General features: G+C 33.2%; 1 protein-coding gene across 3 annotated transcripts in view; it reads left to right on the top strand.

The window, feature by feature from the left end:
* The window catches only part of LOC143230312 (uncharacterized), a 138336-nt gene that overhangs the window by 25692 nt on the left and 91997 nt on the right, over window positions 1-20647 (top strand). For all 3 annotated transcript variants that reach the window (XM_076463628.1, XM_076463635.1, XM_076463618.1), the window contains exons 4-8: window positions 3525-3704; window positions 4684-4778; window positions 6261-6411; window positions 13214-13387; window positions 16567-16740. In XM_076463628.1, the coding sequence (XP_076319743.1) occupies window positions 3525-3704; window positions 4684-4778; window positions 6261-6411; window positions 13214-13387; window positions 16567-16740 (774 nt within the window). The remainder of the gene's footprint in view (window positions 1-3524; window positions 3705-4683; window positions 4779-6260; window positions 6412-13213; window positions 13388-16566; window positions 16741-20647) is intronic.

Raw genomic sequence — 20647 nt, 5'->3', positions numbered from 1 at the left:
TACATCTTTAAACATCTCTAGATCTAGCCTGTCTCCCATTATGTACATCTTTAAACCATATTACACAAACATCTAGATCTGGCCTGTCTCCCATAATGTACATCTTTAAACCATGTTACACAAACATCTAGATCTAGCCTGTCTCCCATACATGTACATCTTTAAACCATGTTACACAAACATCTAGATCTAGCCTGTCTCCCATAATGTACATCTTTAAACCATGTTACACAAACATCTAGATCTAGCCTGTCTCCCATAATGTACATCTTTAAACCATGTTACACAAACATCTAGATCTAGCCTGTCTCCCCATAATGTACATCTTTAAACCATGTTACACAAACATCTAGTTCTAGCCTGTCTCCCATAATGTACATCTTTAAACCATGTTACACAAACATCTAGATCTAGCCTGTCTCCCATAATGTACATCTTTAAACCATGTTACACAAACATCTAGATCTAGCTTGTCTCCCATAATGTACATATTTAAACCATATTACACAAACATCTAGGTCTAGCCTGTCTCCCATAATGTACATCTTTAAACCATATTACACAAACATCTAGGTCTAGCCTGTCTCCCATAATGTACATCTTTAAACCATGTTACACAAACATCTAGATCTGGCCTGTCTCCCATAATGTACATCTTTAAACCATGTTACACAAACATCTAGATCTAGCCTGTCTCCCATTATGTACATCTTTAAACCATGTTACACAAACATCTAGATCTAGCCTGTCTCCCATAATGTACATCTTTAAACCATGTTACACAAACATCTAGATCTAGCCTGTCTCCCATAATGTACATCTTTAAACCATGTTACAGAAACATCTAGATCTAGCCTGTCTCCCATTATGTACATCTTTAAACCATGTTACACAAACATCTAGATCTAGCCTGTCTCCCATAATGTACATCTTTAAACCATATTACACAAACATCTAGATCTAGCCTGTCTCCCATAATGTACATCTTTAAACCATATTACACAAACATCTAGGTCTAGCCTGTCTCCCATTGTGTACATCTTTAAACCATGTTACACAAACATCTAGGTCTAGCCTGTCTCCCATAATGTACATCTTTAAACCATATTACACAAACATCTAGATCTAGCCTGTCTCCCATTATGTACATCTTTAAACCATGTTACACAAACATCTAGATCTGGCCTGTCTCCCATAATGTACATCTTTAAACCATGTTACACAAACATCTAGATCTGGCCTGTCTCCCCATAATGTACATCTTTAAACCATGTTACACAAACATCTAGATCTAGCCTGTCTCCCATTATGTACATCTTTAAACCATGTTACACAAACATCTAGATCTAGCTTGTCTCCCATAATGTACATCTTTAAACCATGTTACACAAACATCTAGGTCTAGCCTGTCTCCCATAATGTACATCTTTAAACCATGTTACAGAAACATCTAGATCTAGCCTGTCTCCCATAATGTACATCTTTAAACCATGTTACACAAACATCTAGATCTAGCTTGTCTCCCATAATGTACATATTTAAACCATATTACACAAACATCTAGGTCTAGCCTGTCTCCCATAATGTACATCTTTAAACCATGTTACACAAACATCTAGATCTGGCTTGTCTCCCATTATGTACATCTTTAAACCATGTTACACAAACATCTAGATCTAGCCTGTCTCCCATAATGTACATCTTTAAACCATATTACACAAACATCTAGGTCTAGCCTGTCTCCCATAATGTACATCTTTAAACCATGTTACACAAACATCTAGATCTGGCCTGTCTCCCATAATGTACATCTTTAAACCATGTTACACAAACATCTAGATCTAGCCTGTCTCCCATAATGTACATCTTTAAACCATGTTACACAAACATCTAGATCTAGCCTGTCTCCCATAATGTACATCTTTAAACCATGTTACACAAACATCTAGGTCTAGCCTGTCTCCCATTATGTACATCTTTAAACCATATTACACAAACATCTAGATCTAGCCTGTCTCCCATAATGTACATCTTTAAACCATATTACACAAACATCTAGGTCTAGCCTGTCTCCCATAATGTACATCTTTAAACCATGTTACACAAACATCTAGATCTGGCCTGTCTTCCATAATGTACATCTTTAAACCATGTTACACAAACATCTAGATCTAGCCTGTCTCCCTATAATGTACATCTTTAAACCATGTTACACAAACATCTAGATCTGGCCTGTCTCCCATAATGTACATCTTTAAACCATGTTACACAAACATCTAGATCCAGCCTGTCTCCCATTATGTACATCTTTAAACCATGTTACACAAACATCTAGATCTAGCCTGTCTCCCATAATGTACATCTTTAAACCATGTTACACAAACATCTAGATCTAGCCTGTCTCCCATAATGTACATCTTTAAACCATGTCACACAAACATCTAGATCTAGCCTGTCTCCCATAATGTACATCTTTAAACCATGTTACACAAACATCTAGGTCTAGCCTGTCTCCCATAATGTACATCTTTAAACCATGTTACACAAACATCTAGATCTAGCCTGTCTCCCATAATGTACATCTTTAAACCATGTTACACAAACATCTAGATCTAGCTTGTCTCCCATAATGTACATATTTAAACCATATTACACAAACATCTAGGTCTAGCCTGTCTCCCATAATGTACATCTTTAAACCATGTTACACAAACATCTAGATCTGGCCTGTCTCCCATAATGTACATCTTTAAACCATGTTACACAAACATCTAGATCTAGCCTGTCTCCCATTATGTACATCTTTAAACCATGTTACACAAACATCTAGATCTAGCCTGTCTCCCATAATGTACATCTTTAAACCATATTACACAAACATCTAGATCTAGCTTGTCTCCCATAATGTACATCTTTAAACCATATTACACAAACATCTAGGTCTAGCCTGTCTCCCATAATGTACATCTTTAAACCATGTTACACAAACATCTAGATCTGGCCTGTCTCCCATAATGTACATCTTTAAACCATGTTACACAAACATCTAGATCTAGCCTGTCTCCCATTATGTACATCTTTAAACCATGTTACACAAACATCTAGATCTAGCCTGTCTCCCATAATGTACATCTTTAAACCATGTTACACAAACATCTAGATCTAGCCTGTCTCCCATAATGTACATCTTTAAACCATGTTACACAAACATCTAGATCTAGCTTGTCTCCCATAATGTACATATTTAAACCATATTACACAAACATCAAGATCTAGCCTGTCTTCCATAATGTACATATTTAAGCTATACAGATTGAAAGAGAGTACCATGCTCAGTTTTAAGCATTTGATTGGCAGTCACAGTGATGGCTTTTGGCAAATGGCAAATAGAATAGACATAGATTCCCCTTTTTTAAATTAATAATTTTCAATTATGTAAAATTGCATGCAAATCCATACTGTTTAATATAAACTGTTTTATATGAATATTAATATATCAGTAATTATAAAGTTTTCTATCCTAGAACAAGCTTGTGAAAGGCCTGAGAAACCTGTTGGTGGGAGAATGGTTCTTCCATCTGAGAAGATAACCATTGGTACCCTAGCAATATTTGCATGTGATGAAGGAACTACAATGGTAGGATCTAAAGTACTGAAGTGTGTGGAAGAAGGAATCTGGACCTTTGATCCACCTAAATGTTTAAGTAAGTTATTTTGTATATCCCAGTAACAAAAAATAAATTATTTGAGAATTTAAGGAGCAACACTAAAAATTCCTTCAACCTGGTACCACACATATATTGAATATATGTACATATCTGTCGTATTTATCATAAATATATAGTTTATTCATTAGTAAGTAAAATGTTTCACCATTTGCTTATACCCAAATAACAGAAAATTCTACTGAAAATTTAGGCCTGTGTTTCTATTTTCATGTTTTAAAGTAGTGCTTAGAAATCATGTTTTAGGTATTAAAAGTTGCTACACCTTTGTGAAAACATCATTGTTAAGATGTAAATAAAAACTATTATATATTTGTCTATGTACTATTAATGGTTTAATTAAGTAAAATGTAAAACTTAAATTGTTTCAAAGTTCTGATATATTATTAAAAGTAATGGAAATTATCTCACAAATTCTGCTGGGTTAACTTTGTATTTATTTGTGTTATTATCTTTAAGTTTCTTAGTTTAATAGATTACTGATATTTGTTTGTCTTACTGCTCCTAATGTTTAATAACAAGTAACTTGTCATGCTCAGGTGAACTTAAGGGTAAACTGTAAACTAGGCAATCCAATCAAGAAACACCTTCTAGAAGTTCTAATGTTTAATGGCAAGTAACTTGTCATGCTCAGGTGAACTTAAGGGTAAACTGTAAACTAGCCAATCCAATCAAAAAACACCTTCCAGAAGTATATTGCAAAATTCCATTTAATAATTTTATTTATGGTCAAGCCTTTCTTCCAAAGGTCAGTGGTTGTTTATATCTAGAATTCTCTGTTATTAACTTTTCTGTAAATATGTTTCAGATCTTGACCATTCATTGATATAATCTATCAAAATCTAATTTGGCTTTTTTCTCACTTTTTTTCCGTAGATATTCTGTTATTTCATTATTAATGTAATATGATGTATGTTGACTTAATTACCTCTAACTGGTACTCTTTTACATTGTACAGGGCACTGTCAGTTCCCACCTCTAGCTAATGGAAAATTTGTATCTAAACACCAGTATGGTAGATGCTATTATGGTTGGAATTCTTGCCCTGTTGAAGTAAGTTTTCTGTATTTTATTTCATTACTGAAAAGTTGACCTGTCGATAATGTTTTCATAGTGTGCATGCATGCTTTGTTTATAGTATTGTTTAATCAGAAGGTATGTGACATACCTCAGATAATTACCAGGAGCCCTGTTAAAGGAACAGTATTGATGTCTTTGTACCAGTTTGAAACTTACATTTGACATTCTTGGATGGAGATATTGGTGTGACGAACTTCACTCACGTGAGCACAAAAGGGAATTCAAAATCTGGCAGAATTAATCATTTTTGGCCAGTATAGAAGAACCAGTGCCATGCTAACACCTCAGTAGTAATTTCTTGATGTGTGCAGTGGCACATTACTCTTGCTACAACTAACATAAAGTGATTAGGTGAAGTATGGTGCACTGCTGTTATGTAAATATTCAAAAATGAAGGCTTAGGTATTTTCTTAATCAATTTTACAGGTTTCTACATGAAAATTCCTGACTCATGAACAAATAACACTACATCTGCTGCTTATTATGGATGATCTATCACTGAATGTCATCAAACATGTGGAACATAAACAATTCTGAATCTAGGAACACCATTGCTGATTCAACTTGGTAGAAATATTACTTCATTTTTAAACAGAATTTAAGCCTTGTAGATGTGGAACACTTGAAAACTTGACTGTGTACATGAATAACTTGGAATGCTTACAAAAATAATATCTTGGTTGGTTAGTTTGTGGAAGGATTCTATGGTAACAGAGTTGCAAATAGTAACCTCAACCAAGCTATTGAGACAGAAAAGAAACCTTAGTTTTATTTTTAGTAAATACAGTTTTATTAGTTTATCTTTTATATTGAATTATTGTTTTTATGTGTATTTGAGTTTCACTTATCATAATATATTAATTCTAATTCTAATCAAATCAACTAGTTGTCTGTGGCCTGTCTTCTTCAAACAGATAAAAGTATATTTTACTTTATATCTTTATCTCTTTTATTCTATTTAAAACAAATTCTTAACACTTGTCCTTCAAAGTACCATGTCTTCAGGTTTGATATTATCATTTTCAATAACAGCAACTTGTGTTCAAATCAAGTCATCTATACAGAAGTGCAGAACTAACTAACACTTAATATGGTTATACTGCAGTCAATTTAATACACTGTATGCAATGATACAAAAGGGAATATTACAATAATTGCAATTAATTATTAGCTATGTAATTAAAAGTGCCACTGTCATTGTTATTTTTGTGCACTTTTTAATTAGTTTTATCCATTTTTTTACTTTCCCAGATAAATGTCATGTAAATCAGAATTTAGGCTGAGCCTGAGGTCATGTCATGTCATGGACTTGAGCTTTTGTGGATATATTTTAACCAGTGCTTTGACTAAATTTTATCTTCAAAAGAGGATTCAACCATCTTAGCACTTTTGTTTTGTCAGATATTTGTTTTCGTTAATTTTAGTATGATTTATCTTACTGTATTTCACTGATAGGATGAAAAGGATGTGCCAAAACCTCATGGGGAGAATTCGTTTGTTAAGTGCAATAGTGATTATGAATTTCGAGGTTTGAGGCGTATCTCAAGTGGCCATGAAATAATTTGCAATGATGGACAGTGGGATCCTGTGCCTAGATGTGTTCCAGGTAATAAGTATTCACTTAAAGGCATATATGGTAATTTCTAATATATATAAATTAATATACTCCACAAATCAGGGCTGGCTTAGTGAGAGGTCACTCCCTCCTCTTCTGAGCTAATGCTGTCCATTAATCTAATTTTAGATCTAGTTTAGATTTGACTCCATTATATATAGTATTGCCTCCTCCTACTAATTAAGGAAAGCTGAAGCTAAGACTATTATAAATGTTGTCTACAGTAAAGCACTTGTATTGTAAAGTCACTATTTGATGCTTAAAAATATTCTGAATGAAAATTGACTTTGCAGCTTTAATTGGAGCAAGTGTACATATTAGGTTTTTTTGTTATAGCTGTTAACAGTAATACTAAGAATTTATTGATAAATTAATAGTTTTTATTAAGTTACGTGAATGATGCCTGAAATTCTCCATATTTTAGTTTTCTTTCATATTTATATTAGATGTGCTTCTCATTGAGATAAGCAAAACTGAGAAAATTTTTTAAATTAAAACCACATTAACCCTGGAAAAGTAATGATTCACAAATAACATTTAATCTATTTTGAATTTTTAAATTGTAAGCCAACAAGAGAACTTTCAGTAGTTATTTTAGTCATTTGTAACGTTTTGATCTCAGTTGACTAAAATTCTAGAATTTTATTAATAAAAAAAAAGTAATTTTTGCTTATTTAAGTTTTTGATCTACATTTTGTTGGAAATATAGGACCATTACTACTAATTTATATGAACAATTCATGGATTTGATGCCTATAGAATAATAATGGAAATATTTTGAAACAAATCTCTTTATTAACAATGAATGATCTTATTAAAATATACTTACTCCATTAACAACAATGAATCTTTCTTACCTGGTACATTAGTTACCATCTCTCTGGATATTTGTATTATGCTGTAAGATAGCTGGTTATGCCTTTATTTTGTTATGTTTTTTACCATTCATTTATTATTTCTTTTATAATTTAGTTCAACTTTGAATTTTTAGTTACATTAAACGGCTAACTCACCTTACATCCCTAGCATAAAAGAAAAATATTGAAGGTAAAACCACCAATAACTTAACTACAGATATGTGTGTGTGTGTGTGTGTGTATATATGTATGTGTGTGTGTGTGTATATATATACACACACATATATATTTTTTCAAAAATGTATATGTACTATTGTTGATATTATGTTTCATTTACAAATTTACTATTCAGTTAGTGATACTTGAAGAAAGGCATTGCTTGAAATATTGTATCAACAATAACACATATATGTGTGCAGTTAACTTCTTTGTGGTTTTATTTTCAACATTTTACTTTGATCTCTTTTAACAACCACCATACATAGTTTCTTACACAGTTTTAAAACCACCTTCCATCTTGAGCATCTAGGTTTTCAATATATATGTATTATGAAACTGACCAAAGTTCCACCTAGCAGTGATGTACAGATGTTAATGTTGTGAAAGACCACCTAGCAGTGATGTACAGATGTTAATGTTGTGAAAGACCATGTAGCAGTGATGTACAGATGTTAATGTTGTGAAAGACCACCTAGCAGTGATGTACAGATGTTAATGTTGTGAAAGACCAAGTAGCAGTGATGTACAGATGTTAATGTTGTGAAAGACCACCTAGCAGTGATGTACAGATGTTAATGTTGTGAAAGACCAAGTAGCAGTGATGTACAGATGTTAATGTTGTGAAAGACCACCTAGCAGTGATGTACAGATGTTAATGTTGTGAAAGACCACCTAGCAGTGATGTACAGATGTTAATGTTGTGAAAGACCAAGCAGTGATGTACAGATGTTAATGTTGTGAAAGACCACCTAGCAGTGATGTACAGATGTTAATGTTGTGAAAGACCACCTAGCAGTGATGTACAGATGTTAATGTTGTGAAAGACCACCTAGCAGTGATGTACAGATGTTAATGTTGTGAAAGACCACCTAGCAGTGATGTACAGATGTTAATGTTGTGAAAGACCACGTAGCAGTGATGTACAGATGTTAATGTTGTGAAAGACCACCTAGCAGTGATGTACAGATGTTAATGTTGTGAAAGACCAAGTAGCAGTGATGTACAGATGTTAATGTTGTGAAAGACCACCTAGCAGTGATGTACAGATGTTAATGTTGTGAAAGACCACCTAGCAGTGATGTACAGATGTTAATGTTGTGAAAGACCACCTGCAGTGATGTACAGATGTTAATGTTGTGAAAGACCACCTAGCAGTGATGTACAGATGTTAATGTTGTGAAAGACCACCTAGCAGTGATGTACAGATGTTAATGTTGTGAAAGACCACCTAGCAGTGATGTACAGATGTTAATGTTGTGAAAGACCACCAGTGATGTACAGATGTTAATGTTGTGAAAGACCAGCAGTGATGTACAGATGTTAATGTTGTGAAAGACCACAGTGATGTACAGATGTTAATGTTGTGAAAGACCAGTAGCAGTGATGTACAGATGTTAATGTTGTGAAAGACCACCTAGCAGTGATGTACAGATGTTAATGTTGTGAAAGACCACCTAGCAGTGATGTACAGATGTTAATGTTGTGAAAGACCACCTAGCAGTGATGTACAGATGTTAATGTTGTGAAAGACCACCTAGCAGTGATGTACAGATGTTAATGTAAAGACCACAGAGTGTGTAAGATGTTGTTGTGAAAGACCACCTAGCAGTGATGTACAGATGTTAATGTTGTGAAAGACCACCTAGCAGTGATGTACAGATGTTAATGTTGTGAAAGACCACCTAGCAGTGATGTACAGATGTTAATGTTGTGAAAGACCACCTAGCAGTGATGTACAGATGTTAATGTTGTGAAAGACCACCTAGCAGTGATGTACAGATGTTAATGTTGTGAAAGACCACCTAGCAGTGATGTACAGATGTTAATGTTGTGAAAGACCACCTAGCAGTGATGTACAGATGTTAATGTTGTGAAAGACCACCTAGCAGTGATGTACAGATGTTAATGTTGTGAAAGACCACCTAGCAGTGATGTACAGATGTTAATGTTGTGAAAGACCACCTAGCAGTGATGTACAGATGTTAATGTTGTGAAAGACCACGTAGCAGTGATGTACAGATGTTAATGTTGTGAAAGACCACCTAGCAGTGATGTACAGATGTGATGTACAGATGTTAATGTTGTGAAAGACCACCTAGCAGTGATGTACAGATGTTAATGTTGTGAAAGACCACCTAGCAGTGATGTACAGATGTTAATGTTGTGAAAGACCACCTAGCAGTGATGTACAGATGTTAATGTTGTGAAAGACCACCTAGCAGTGATGTACAGATGTTAATGTTGTGAAAGACCACCTAGCAGTGATGTACAGATGTTAATGTTGTGAAAGACCACGTAGCAGTGATGTACAGATGTTAATGTTGTGAAAGACCACCTAGCAGTGATGTACAGATGTTAATGTTGTGAAAGACCAAGTAGCAGTGATGTACAGATGTTAATGTTGTGAAAGACCAAGTAGCAGTGATGTACAGATGTTAATGTTGTGAAAGACCACGTAGCAGTGATGTACAGATGTTAATGTTGTGAAAGACCAAGTAGCAGTGATGTACAGATGTTAATGTTGTGAAAGACCACCTAGCAGTGATGTACAGATGTTAATGTTGTGAAAGACCACCTAGCAGTGATGTACAGATGTTAATGTTGTGAAAGACCACCTAGCAGTGATGTACAGATGTTAATGTTGTGAAAGACCACCTAGCAGTGATGTACAGATGTTAATGTTGTGAAAGACCACGTAGCAGTGATGTACAGATATTAATGTTGTGAAAGAATGTGAAGATTTATCATAATAACCACATGGTTTCATAATTAAAAAAAATGCTTTCCTTGAGCTTGAAAACAAGTTAATTCATGAGATACTTAGAGTGATTCATTGCTTGATTATTGTTTCTAATATTGAGATGTGGTTTAATTTTGTAACTTTATGTTTTCTTGGTGAATTAGGTTTTTCTTCTTCTGGTTCTTTTTCCTGTCTCCTTTGTTAGTTACTTAAATGAATAACTTTTAGATTTATGTTGTATTATTTATTAACATTTGTACCTATTTATGGCCAGGCACAGGTTTATTAATTATTTTTTATTGAAGGTGGTAATACTTGCATTCTAGTTGTATAAGAGTTTTATTTTAGACTTCTATTTTTGTGTGACCCTGGTTGTAGTGGTACTTTATTTAGATTTTATTACAGCATATTAACCTTTTGTCTTGTGGTTTTCTGAAATTTTATTTCTAAAAAAAAACAACAAAAAAAAAACAAATTTATTTAAATTTTTCTCCTTTTAATCCAAATATATGAAACTACCAGTTATGTCAACATCAGATTAACATCTAAAGATGGACAGAAACAGGTCATTTGTAGGTTATTTGGGAGATTTTAGATCTTTTTAAAGAAGTACTTTTGTTTTGTTTTTTAGTGCCACTGGAGATACTGAGTTTATTGCTATAGTATCATTAATAACTGGGTTCTCATTTACTTATCATTCATAGTCAGGCTCAACAAAAATGAAAATACAACAATTTGGTGATTTTGAAATATGTTAATTTATGATTATTGAGCCATAGAACTTACAAACTCCCAAATAACTATGTCTGGTTAAACTAGAGCTTTTCTACATTGTGATTATTAAAAGTGTGGACAACACAATTGCAGTTTATACATGGAACCCTAATTTCTCACCAATTCTCTAAGATTGAGTTGGTTCTCTAAGCAAAGCTAACAGAGCATCAAACCTAAAGTAGATGATTTTCCATCTAGTTTCCCTTTCATCACTGATGTAAAATAAGATTCTTATTTCCATAAGTTCTTACCACTTGTGTTAATATGCCACAAGGACTTGATTCAGTACAGTTAAACTAAATTTAAACATCATATGTCAAGTTTTTATCACATTCTTTGGTAACCTCACCTTGTATCCACTTTGACTGTGATAAAGCAGTACTATTAGAGATTCTTCCTCGTTGTACTTCAGTTAAAACATGTTTGGCAAATTTGAATTCTTCCTTGACCATAATCTGTGTTTCATTACAAGTTGTACAGATTTATCTGAATAATTGAATTTGTATTTGGCACAGTACAGAATTGTTCTCCATCTTTGCCAATTTTTTTTATTCTAAAATTTTCATGGAGCATTTTTGTTTATGGCTACTGAAAAATGAGAGGAAAGGTCAGAGATAACCCTTACCTATATTAGCAAACTGTTATTGCCACAAGAAAGAAGTGCTGTTGTTAGGCATGTGTACATTGACAGACATAGATTTCTTCTTCAGTTAACACTAGACATGCTAATTTCAATTAGACAATTTTTTTTCTCTCTTTTTGTTTGACACCCAAGAGAGTAATGATTATTCATTTGAGGGGTGGGACACTTTGCTTTGTGTTAAGCAGTGTTTGCTTGTTGCTGCAGTGTAGTGTACATATTGAGATGGTTCCTTACATAAATGTGAACTGTGGCATGTTTGCCATTTGTATAAATTGCTATTCCAGTTAAAAAAGCTATGGGTTGTCAATGTAAAGTGTTTTTGTCAGAATTTCATTCATTATATACTGTGTGATAGTGTAAGTTTTGTAATATTCATTATAAGTTATTCTCTGTGTGCATTGCAGATCTATAATCCAGTAAAAGTGTCTTAAGTAGGAAAAATTGTAAGTAAAAATAATAGAAATGAGGAATTTGGAACCTGAAACTAGAATGGTGAAAATTGCACTAGGCAGGAACTAAACCTTTACAATCTAATAATTCTGTAACTCTTTGCATGCAGTTTAATCCTTCTCATTGTATTTTAACAATAGATCAATAAGTCTCTTGTTGTCCCAAAACATAATGTCATGTTATAAGCTTGTAGACGTTAAGTTTCGATTAGCTTTTCCTTTTCACTGGGCCCAGCATGGCCAAGCGTGTTAAGGCATGTGACTCTTAATCCAAGGGTCACAAGTTCGCATCCCCGTCACACCAAACATGTTCACCCTTTCAGCCGTGGGGGCGTTATATTGTGACGGTCAATCCCACTATTCGTTGGTAAAAGAGTAGCCCAAGAGTTGGCGGTGGGTGGTGATTACTAGCTGCCTTCTTTCTAGTCTTACACTGCTAAATTATGGACGGCTAGCACAGATAGCCCTCGAGTAGCTTTGTGCGAAATTCAAAACAAACATCCTTTTCACTGTATAATTTTAACTGTCTAACCAGTGAGGATTTGTTATTTTATAATTCATATGAATCCTGACTCTTAGTAAAATAAAATAAAATAAAAAAATCATATGAAGGAACTAAACCAGGGGTTCCCAACCTTTTGGCACTCGTGACTTGAAAATGTAATTGATGAAATAAAATTAATGTTATCCCAAGCTACTTCTAACAAGGCTACACGACTCCCCTGCCAAGGCTTTGCGACCCCCTGGGGTCGCAACCCACCAGTTGGGAACCCCTGAACTAAACGAAACATTTAAGCTAAGTATATATTAATTAAGCTATGTATATATTATTCTGCAAAGTGTTTATTCCTCAGACATATCAGATGTCACACCTACTACTACATGCTATCTGAGGTTCCCAAGGAGCTCTATGAATTCACAACAGTTTGTATTTGTATACTTTAAAAAAAAAATGTGTGAATAGGGACTGTCATTATGAAATATCTTGCATCATTTAACTTTTTCTATTTTAGTATAACTTATTAATTAAAAATGAAATTAGTATAAATCAGTATCTTAGAAATAGAGTCTTTATAAATGTATTTATAGTGAGCAACTTTTTAATTTACAGCAAAATGTCGACTCAGGCCTCCATTTATTGAGAATGGTTACCCGTTGGTGACAGAAGGAGATCATGGAACTGTGGTTTCTTATAACTGTAGCAGCTTCTATGTTCTTCAATCAAAAGGATCAATTACGTGTTCCTATGGAAAGTGGATTGGTAAATCTGCTGTATGCAAAGACAGTAAGTTTAGTTTTTAATAATATTATAATAAGAACGTATATTTTATGTCTGTTCACCAGATGCTGTTGTGTTGGTAAGCTGTAACAACTTTTAAATTTTAAGTCAACAGAATTAATCATGTGTTCCTTTGGCAGATTGAATGGTAATTCTGCTATATGCAAAGGCTTTAAGTTGAGTTTTTTAATAGGACTATAGTATTATAGTATACTTTACATCTATTCATCATATGTTGTTGTGTTGGTAAACTTTGAAATATATTCGTATTGTAGAGGAAAATAATTGTTGTACATCAGGGTGGATTAAAAGTCAGATGGGTGTGAAGCTAATTTTTCTTACTGGGCTTGTTATGGTTGGGATTGAAACTAAGGTAAAATAAAACAACAGTAAATAAGCCTCATCATGGGTCATTTTTTAAGTCTGGGCTTGGGACTCCAGCCCTAATAGCCCCTGCTTGTAATCTGCTTCTGCTGTATATTTCTTCCAAGAAGATTGCACCAATAATAAACTATATTAAACTTTATTTTTGGTATACCAGTTCTAAACATTTTTTTCCAGTTCCAGTAGAATATTAGTAATTGTTGTTAAACAAACATGTATTAAGATTTTAGAGAGGTGCAGGGGTATATAAAACATATTTATAGGAATAAAATTCTTTTCACTGGTTACTTACTTCATTTTGTATACACTCTGAGGTCTGCCCCTTCTTTTAGCAGTCACAATGTTGCTCATTTGGCAGGTACATTACACAACTGACTTAAACTTGAATTAAATGACTTAGGCAATCCTAAAATTAGGAAAATTGTGTTACTATTGTATTATATTTTTGGAATTTTTACATAGTTTGCAAGGTGCTTAGTTTTTGAGTGAACTTGGACTTGTGAGAGAGAACTGGAACATGGCATCGGGAGAAATGCAACATTAACATAAAAGATTTCATGAAACATAATTATTCCATATTCAGGTATATGTAATCATATAGACTTTACTGTTTATTTGTAAAGGCATATTTTCTGAAAGGAAGAAGTAATTCTTATGTAATTATTCCATTACGTGAATGTAAACAGGTTTGGCATGTCATGTGTCACAATAAAAAATTTTGTTGAGTACACTAGGTAAATTAAAAGTCAGGGAACAGCTTAAAAATACTGCTAAACATTTGGGAGAGATTATAGCTGGGAGTGAACTGAAACACCTTGTCTCTGTTCATCCTAGTACCATTTATTCATTGTTTCAAAAAAGCTTGAAAATGCCAAGTGTGACAAAATGTCAAATGTGCTTCTCTATTTGCTTTGTATACAAGTGTGACAAAATGTCAAATGGCATTTTCAAGCTTTTTTGAAACAATGAATAAATGGTACTCGGATGAACAGAGACAAGGTGTTCCAGTTCACTCCCAGCTATAGTCTCTCCCAAATGTTTAGCAGTATTTTTTACTTGCGAGTAATTAACAAAAGTTTCAGGTGTTTTATCAGCATTTGATATGTACCTAGCTTTGTTAATAGGCAATAGCAGTCACTCTGTTATCTCAGTCACAAGAAGACACGGTTTACCTCCTTAGAATTAACTTTTAACAGGTGAATAATAATGTTGTGATTGCAAAACTTACCTCTAGCACGTGATTACCATATTTCTTCTTGTATCATATTATCTTTTTTTTTAATTGGTCAATAAACCTGAGAATCAGAGCAGATGTTTCACTTCTTCCCAATCTTCCCTATTGCCCAAAACATGCAATGAAAACTTCTAAAAGCTACCCTGAATTCCTCATAATTAATAACTAAACTACTTATATCAATATAAACAGAAATTAGGTCACCAACTAGCCCATTACCTTCTAACCAGATGAACAGAGCAATGTACAATGAACCGAATCAAAGCAACTCTGTGTTAAAAAATGTCTGTACACAGTGAAAAACCAAAAACCTTTTAGTACTTCAGGATATAATAATCTTATTGAAAAATTGTACATTTATAATACCATTTCTTTCACTACCTATTCAAGCCATTTCCAAACTTTATTTTCTAAAAATTTGGGTTCTTCTTCATCTAATTCCAATACTTATAGGATCAGTAGTTTATGAAATTTTTCATTTTCTATATTAAATTATCAAAACACCAGGTACATAAAGTGTGTTTCTATACTTCTTAAATGCTATATAAGTGCAACATTAACTTCAATCCAGTGCATGAAAACTTTTAAGGTATTTAGATTGTATTATTGCTTACTTCAAATGCAGGATTCTGTTGACATATAATCATTAGATGTATTACTGTATTATTACATAATTTATATTAATGGTAACTTGTATGTTTTCTCTTTGTATTTTGTGTAATCATTTTATCCGAGCTTAAACAACAGTGTATGATCTTACAAACCATCACAGATGATATATTTGTTGTACAAACTGTTTATTGTTGATTTGTTTGTGACATGATGTTATGTTGATATAATTGTAAACATGTGACATTATTTTATAGAGAGCTCTATTTTTTAAATACTGAAGTGTTAAGTTAATAGTTTTTGTTACTGTTGATTTGATAACTATTACTGTGTAGGTTTTAGTTCTTTGGTACTAAAGTGAATGTCACTTGTTTAGTCTTTATTAACTGTGTTGTGTAATAAACAGTTTCTTAAATTATTTAGTGTGATGTTGAGCCATTAGAAGCTATTGTTAATAACCTAATTGTACATGATAATGGAATAATATTGTTACACACTTTATTAGGACTTCCACCTAGTGTATCTTAAACTCCACAGGATGTAGAAAGGTTATTTTGTTAACATAACCCATTTATTAAATGGTTATCAACAAGTATTTAGTTACACTTAGGAATTATATTACTTTCTGCATCTTGTATTTGCAAAAAACAGATCCAGGGTCATGAGACGTTCTCCACATGTCCCTTTTGCTGTTGGTACAGAAAAGAGTGAAATTCATTAAAACAAATTGCATGTTTCTAGTCATCTGTTGATAACAGTTTGCATGTTAAGTATGCATATTAGGTAAGTGGTTTTTACCATTGTTATTGGTGTGTGTGTGCAACAGTTTTTATATGATCTTCACATAGTACTGTTGCTAATAGTCCAGTTCTGACCAAGGTAGTTAAAATACACAGTGTTAAAGTAATGTTTTTTATCAAGGCATGTGACTATAATGTATTTGGTCTGACATTTTCAGCAAGATGTTATAGACACAACCTGGAACAACATAATTATTATGGACATCAGCACTCAGTTCAAAGTGGTGATAAGCTATCATTTGAGTGTAACAATGGATATGAAAGAATTATTAATGCTGAGATAAAGTGTCGTTTAGGAGAATGGATTGGCAACTTAAAACCTTGTAAACCAGGTAATATTCTGTTTAAATATAATCTTTGTCATGTTACTTTACCATTTTAATTTCATCTTAAGAGGTGTAAGTAATTCACAAGTTTGGGAATCACGCTTCAAAACAATGTCTAAATTGTATATTATCTTTACAGGTAAATTAAAGGTCACATAGGTGTGTAGCTAAATTCTTCTATCAGGCCCATTGTGATCTCAACTAAAAACTCAGATACAAAAAACTACATATTGGGTCTTTCTTGAGCCCAGGCCTGAGGCTACATCTCCAGTAACTTCTACATTAAAAACAAAATAGATTGTAGTCAAGATCTAGCTGTAACGAACTTCAACTCACAGTAACATGCTGTATATTAACCATTTTGCAATAGGCTCAGTATAATATACGTGGGTTTGTCTAACTTTTGATACAGCATAAGTAAACTCTGTTAGAATTTATGTAACAATTACAAGTATTTTGTGTAACAAAAATCTGATTTTTTAATTAAATATTTGTTTGTGAAAATAGAGTCTGTTCCATTACTAGTCTCAGTGTAAAGTGATTTCATGTTATAATTAAAAACTATTCTTCATCCCAAAAATGTCAAATATTATTTGTGTGATCTATAAAACTTCCGAAATACATTTCAAACGTTTGTTTTTAGTAAGACTATGTTTTATGTTGTTTTCTAATTATGTGGGTTTGTCACTTGACCAACTTCATAAACATCATGAAAAGATTATGAAATATAAATTATGTTTTCTTCATGCTAGAATGACCAAATATTATAACATGAAAATGCAAATGCTTAGTGTAAATAGCTTAAGTCTCATAATGCTATATATTTATTATTATGTTGACCTTCCAGTCATGACTAACTAAAGTAAGATAACTTGCAATGACATGGTGCATGTACATTCATGTTATGTATCCAGTAATATAAAACTGACCTTTTGAATTCCCTGTCTTGGTTGCATTTTAGTGGACTAGTATTTTGTAATATACAGTCACATTTTCAGTTATTATACATTATATATATGTATATAGATTATTACTATTTAGAAATAAATTATAAAACTTATTTTTTTTAAATATGAAACAATAAATCAAGAACTAAAGCAAGAAATTACACTATTTAATTATGTTCCTGGATACTATGTGTTATTTCATAATTGCTTGTGTTGTAAAAGTACAGAAAATGGCCATTATTCCCTTCAAACTTTGCTTTTGTGACCTGGATGAAGAAATTTAGAAATTAACCTATTTTCTATGCAAAAACAGGCAAATTTGTGCATTTTTATTTCCATAAGGTCTGAAAAAAACAACATATGAATCAAGATTTACATGTATTTACACTAAAGTGATACAAAAATGTTTAGAAGTGAGTAGTTTTTCACATATCTGCCCCCAAATATAGTCTCCCATCATGTTTTTGTTATATGCTTCTTAGTAGTGGCATTCAAAATCCAGTATATCTTGGTGGAAGCGCTTGTCTTGCTCCTGTGAATATGTTCCCATGTTCTTCTTGAATTTATCAAGAAGATTGTCAAAGATATGGACTTTCAGGGACATCCTGCAGCTCATTTTGTTGTAGTTCTTCACCAGAGCTTCAACCAGTTCTACATAACTTTCAGCCTTATGAATGTCCAAGAAGCACCAAACCACTGCAACAAAGCTGCCCCAAACTTTTTTTCTCTTCCTACTGAGCTTCTTGGGAAATTCTGTGTATTTCAGGATCTTTATTTGTGGTCCAATGAAGACACCAGCTAATGTGATTATAATGTATTTGGTCTGACACTGAATAAAGAAAAGTGCCTCAGCTTAGGGAAGAAGTCTCAAAGGTACTTGAAGGTTGCAGACTCCTTATCAAGAGCTGTGACCAATTGCTTCATAAGACCAAATTTTATGTGCAATGGTGAGAACAACACCTTCTGGAGGTCCACTAGTGGCTCACACTTGACATTGTGCCTCTCCACAGAGAAATCCGTCCGTTGTGGCCAGTGCTTCCTGTTGTAGTGTGCTGCAGTGTCCCTGCTGTCCCAGAGGCAAAGATAACAGGAACATTTGATAAAGTCTCCTTGGATAGGTTTATGTGCTCACTTTGTTAGCTAGAATTAAACTGAAGTGTTGTGTAGTGAGCCCCTGTATATATATTACTGTGGAAAGTTCTAGAAAATTATAAAAGGTTCTTTAAAATTCTCGTAAGTTCTTGAAAATTCTTGTAAGTTCGAGAAAATTCTCTATCAGCTACTCAGCACTGAATCTACCTGGATTGTTCTGGAAAATGGGTAAATTTGAAAATTTCTATACCCATATCACAAAAGCGAAGTTTGAAGAGAAAAATATGTCTTTACCATTTACTTTAGGCATAAGCAATTGGGAAATAACACTTTCTGCTCAGGAACAAAAAAGTAAAAATTTTGTTACATTGTGTTATCTTCTCACTATGACCTTTGTACTCAGTTGCTGCTGGACATAAGTTACTAAGTCTTTTAGGATTTTACACGTGAAGGAAGTGAAATAAACTATTTTTAAGGTTTTATACATACAGTTGAATAACAAAAGAATCATGAATAACTACACTGATACTATACAATTCCACTATAATTTATTAAGCTTAGTTAACTAAGATATATTTATATTTAAAAATATATGAAACTTCGAGCAAACTAAAGACACACCCTACCTTATAGAAATCTTGGATCGAAAGAATGTTGTAGCTTTTTCAAAGATTAAAATGGTGGAAAAAACCTCTGTGGGGACATTCTAAGCTATTCATTGGTTATTAACATGCCATTTTTTTGAAGTAAGTGTACATAGAAAGTACCATTTCAGAAAATGTAAAGGTTAAGTTTACTGCCTATACCACCCTTGAAGGCAGCTCATTCCAAAAGGCAACCTCCCTGTTTGAAAAGTAACACTGTCTTAACTGAAGACAACTTCTATACTGTCAAAATTTGAATTTATGACCCCTTTTTGCTAAACATAAACAAAATGTTTTATGGATCTATATTATCAGTACCCTTAATTATCTTAACCCTTTCAGCACTGAATAACAACTTTTAATGTTTAGCATGGCACTGAATATATATGTTTGATACTTCAACTAATTACAGTATCAGTACTAAAAGCATGATATCTCGGCAATAACTCAACAAAAGTCCCTGAAATATTCAGTGATTGTACCCAATACTCTATATGTTAAATTCATTGCATAAGAATGACAGGAATAAAGAAAGGTCGCCTGCCGCACTGAGCCTTCAAGTCGACTGTGGTCGCCAACTGTGCCAAAAGGGTTAAACACTTCAGTCATATCCCCTCTGGCCCTTCTCCTCTTCAGAGAAAACAAGTTTAGATATTTCAGTCTCTCCTCATAGGTCAATCTCACCATCCTAGGTGTCATTCTAGTGGCTCTTCTTTGAACCTTCTCCAACAATTTAATGTCCTTTTGAGGAAGGGAGCCCAAAACTGTGTACAGTGCTCTAAATGTATACAGTGAAACAATAATATCCTTTGTTTTGTATTCAATAGTTCTACAGAAGCTGCCCAAAATCCTATTAGCCCTACTGCTAGCTACAATACACTGTTTTGATGACTTAAGTTATTTTTCAATTATGTCACCAAGATTTTCAACCACAGCATTTAACATAATGCCATTTAAGTTATAATTTGAATTATGAAAACTTGCACATATTACTTTACATCTTGGATTGTTAAACACCACTTGCCACGTATTTGCCCAGTGTATCAAATTGTCTACATCTCTGTAAGTCTGCAGCATCTATGGTACAGTTAACCAAACCAACTTGTTTGTACATTTTTCTTGTAATTCTAGTTCTATTAAAAATATATATATTAGCAAAGATTAATTTATATATCAGGAAAAAAAGCTTATTCCAGAATCTTAAGCTCCATCATGCTACCCAATGATGTA

The sequence above is a fragment of the Tachypleus tridentatus genome, chromosome 1 (assembly GCF_004210375.1).
Source record: "Tachypleus tridentatus isolate NWPU-2018 chromosome 1, ASM421037v1, whole genome shotgun sequence".
Taxonomy (NCBI): domain Eukaryota; kingdom Metazoa; phylum Arthropoda; class Merostomata; order Xiphosura; family Limulidae; genus Tachypleus; species Tachypleus tridentatus.
This window is presented reverse-complemented; position numbering and strand designations above follow the sequence as displayed.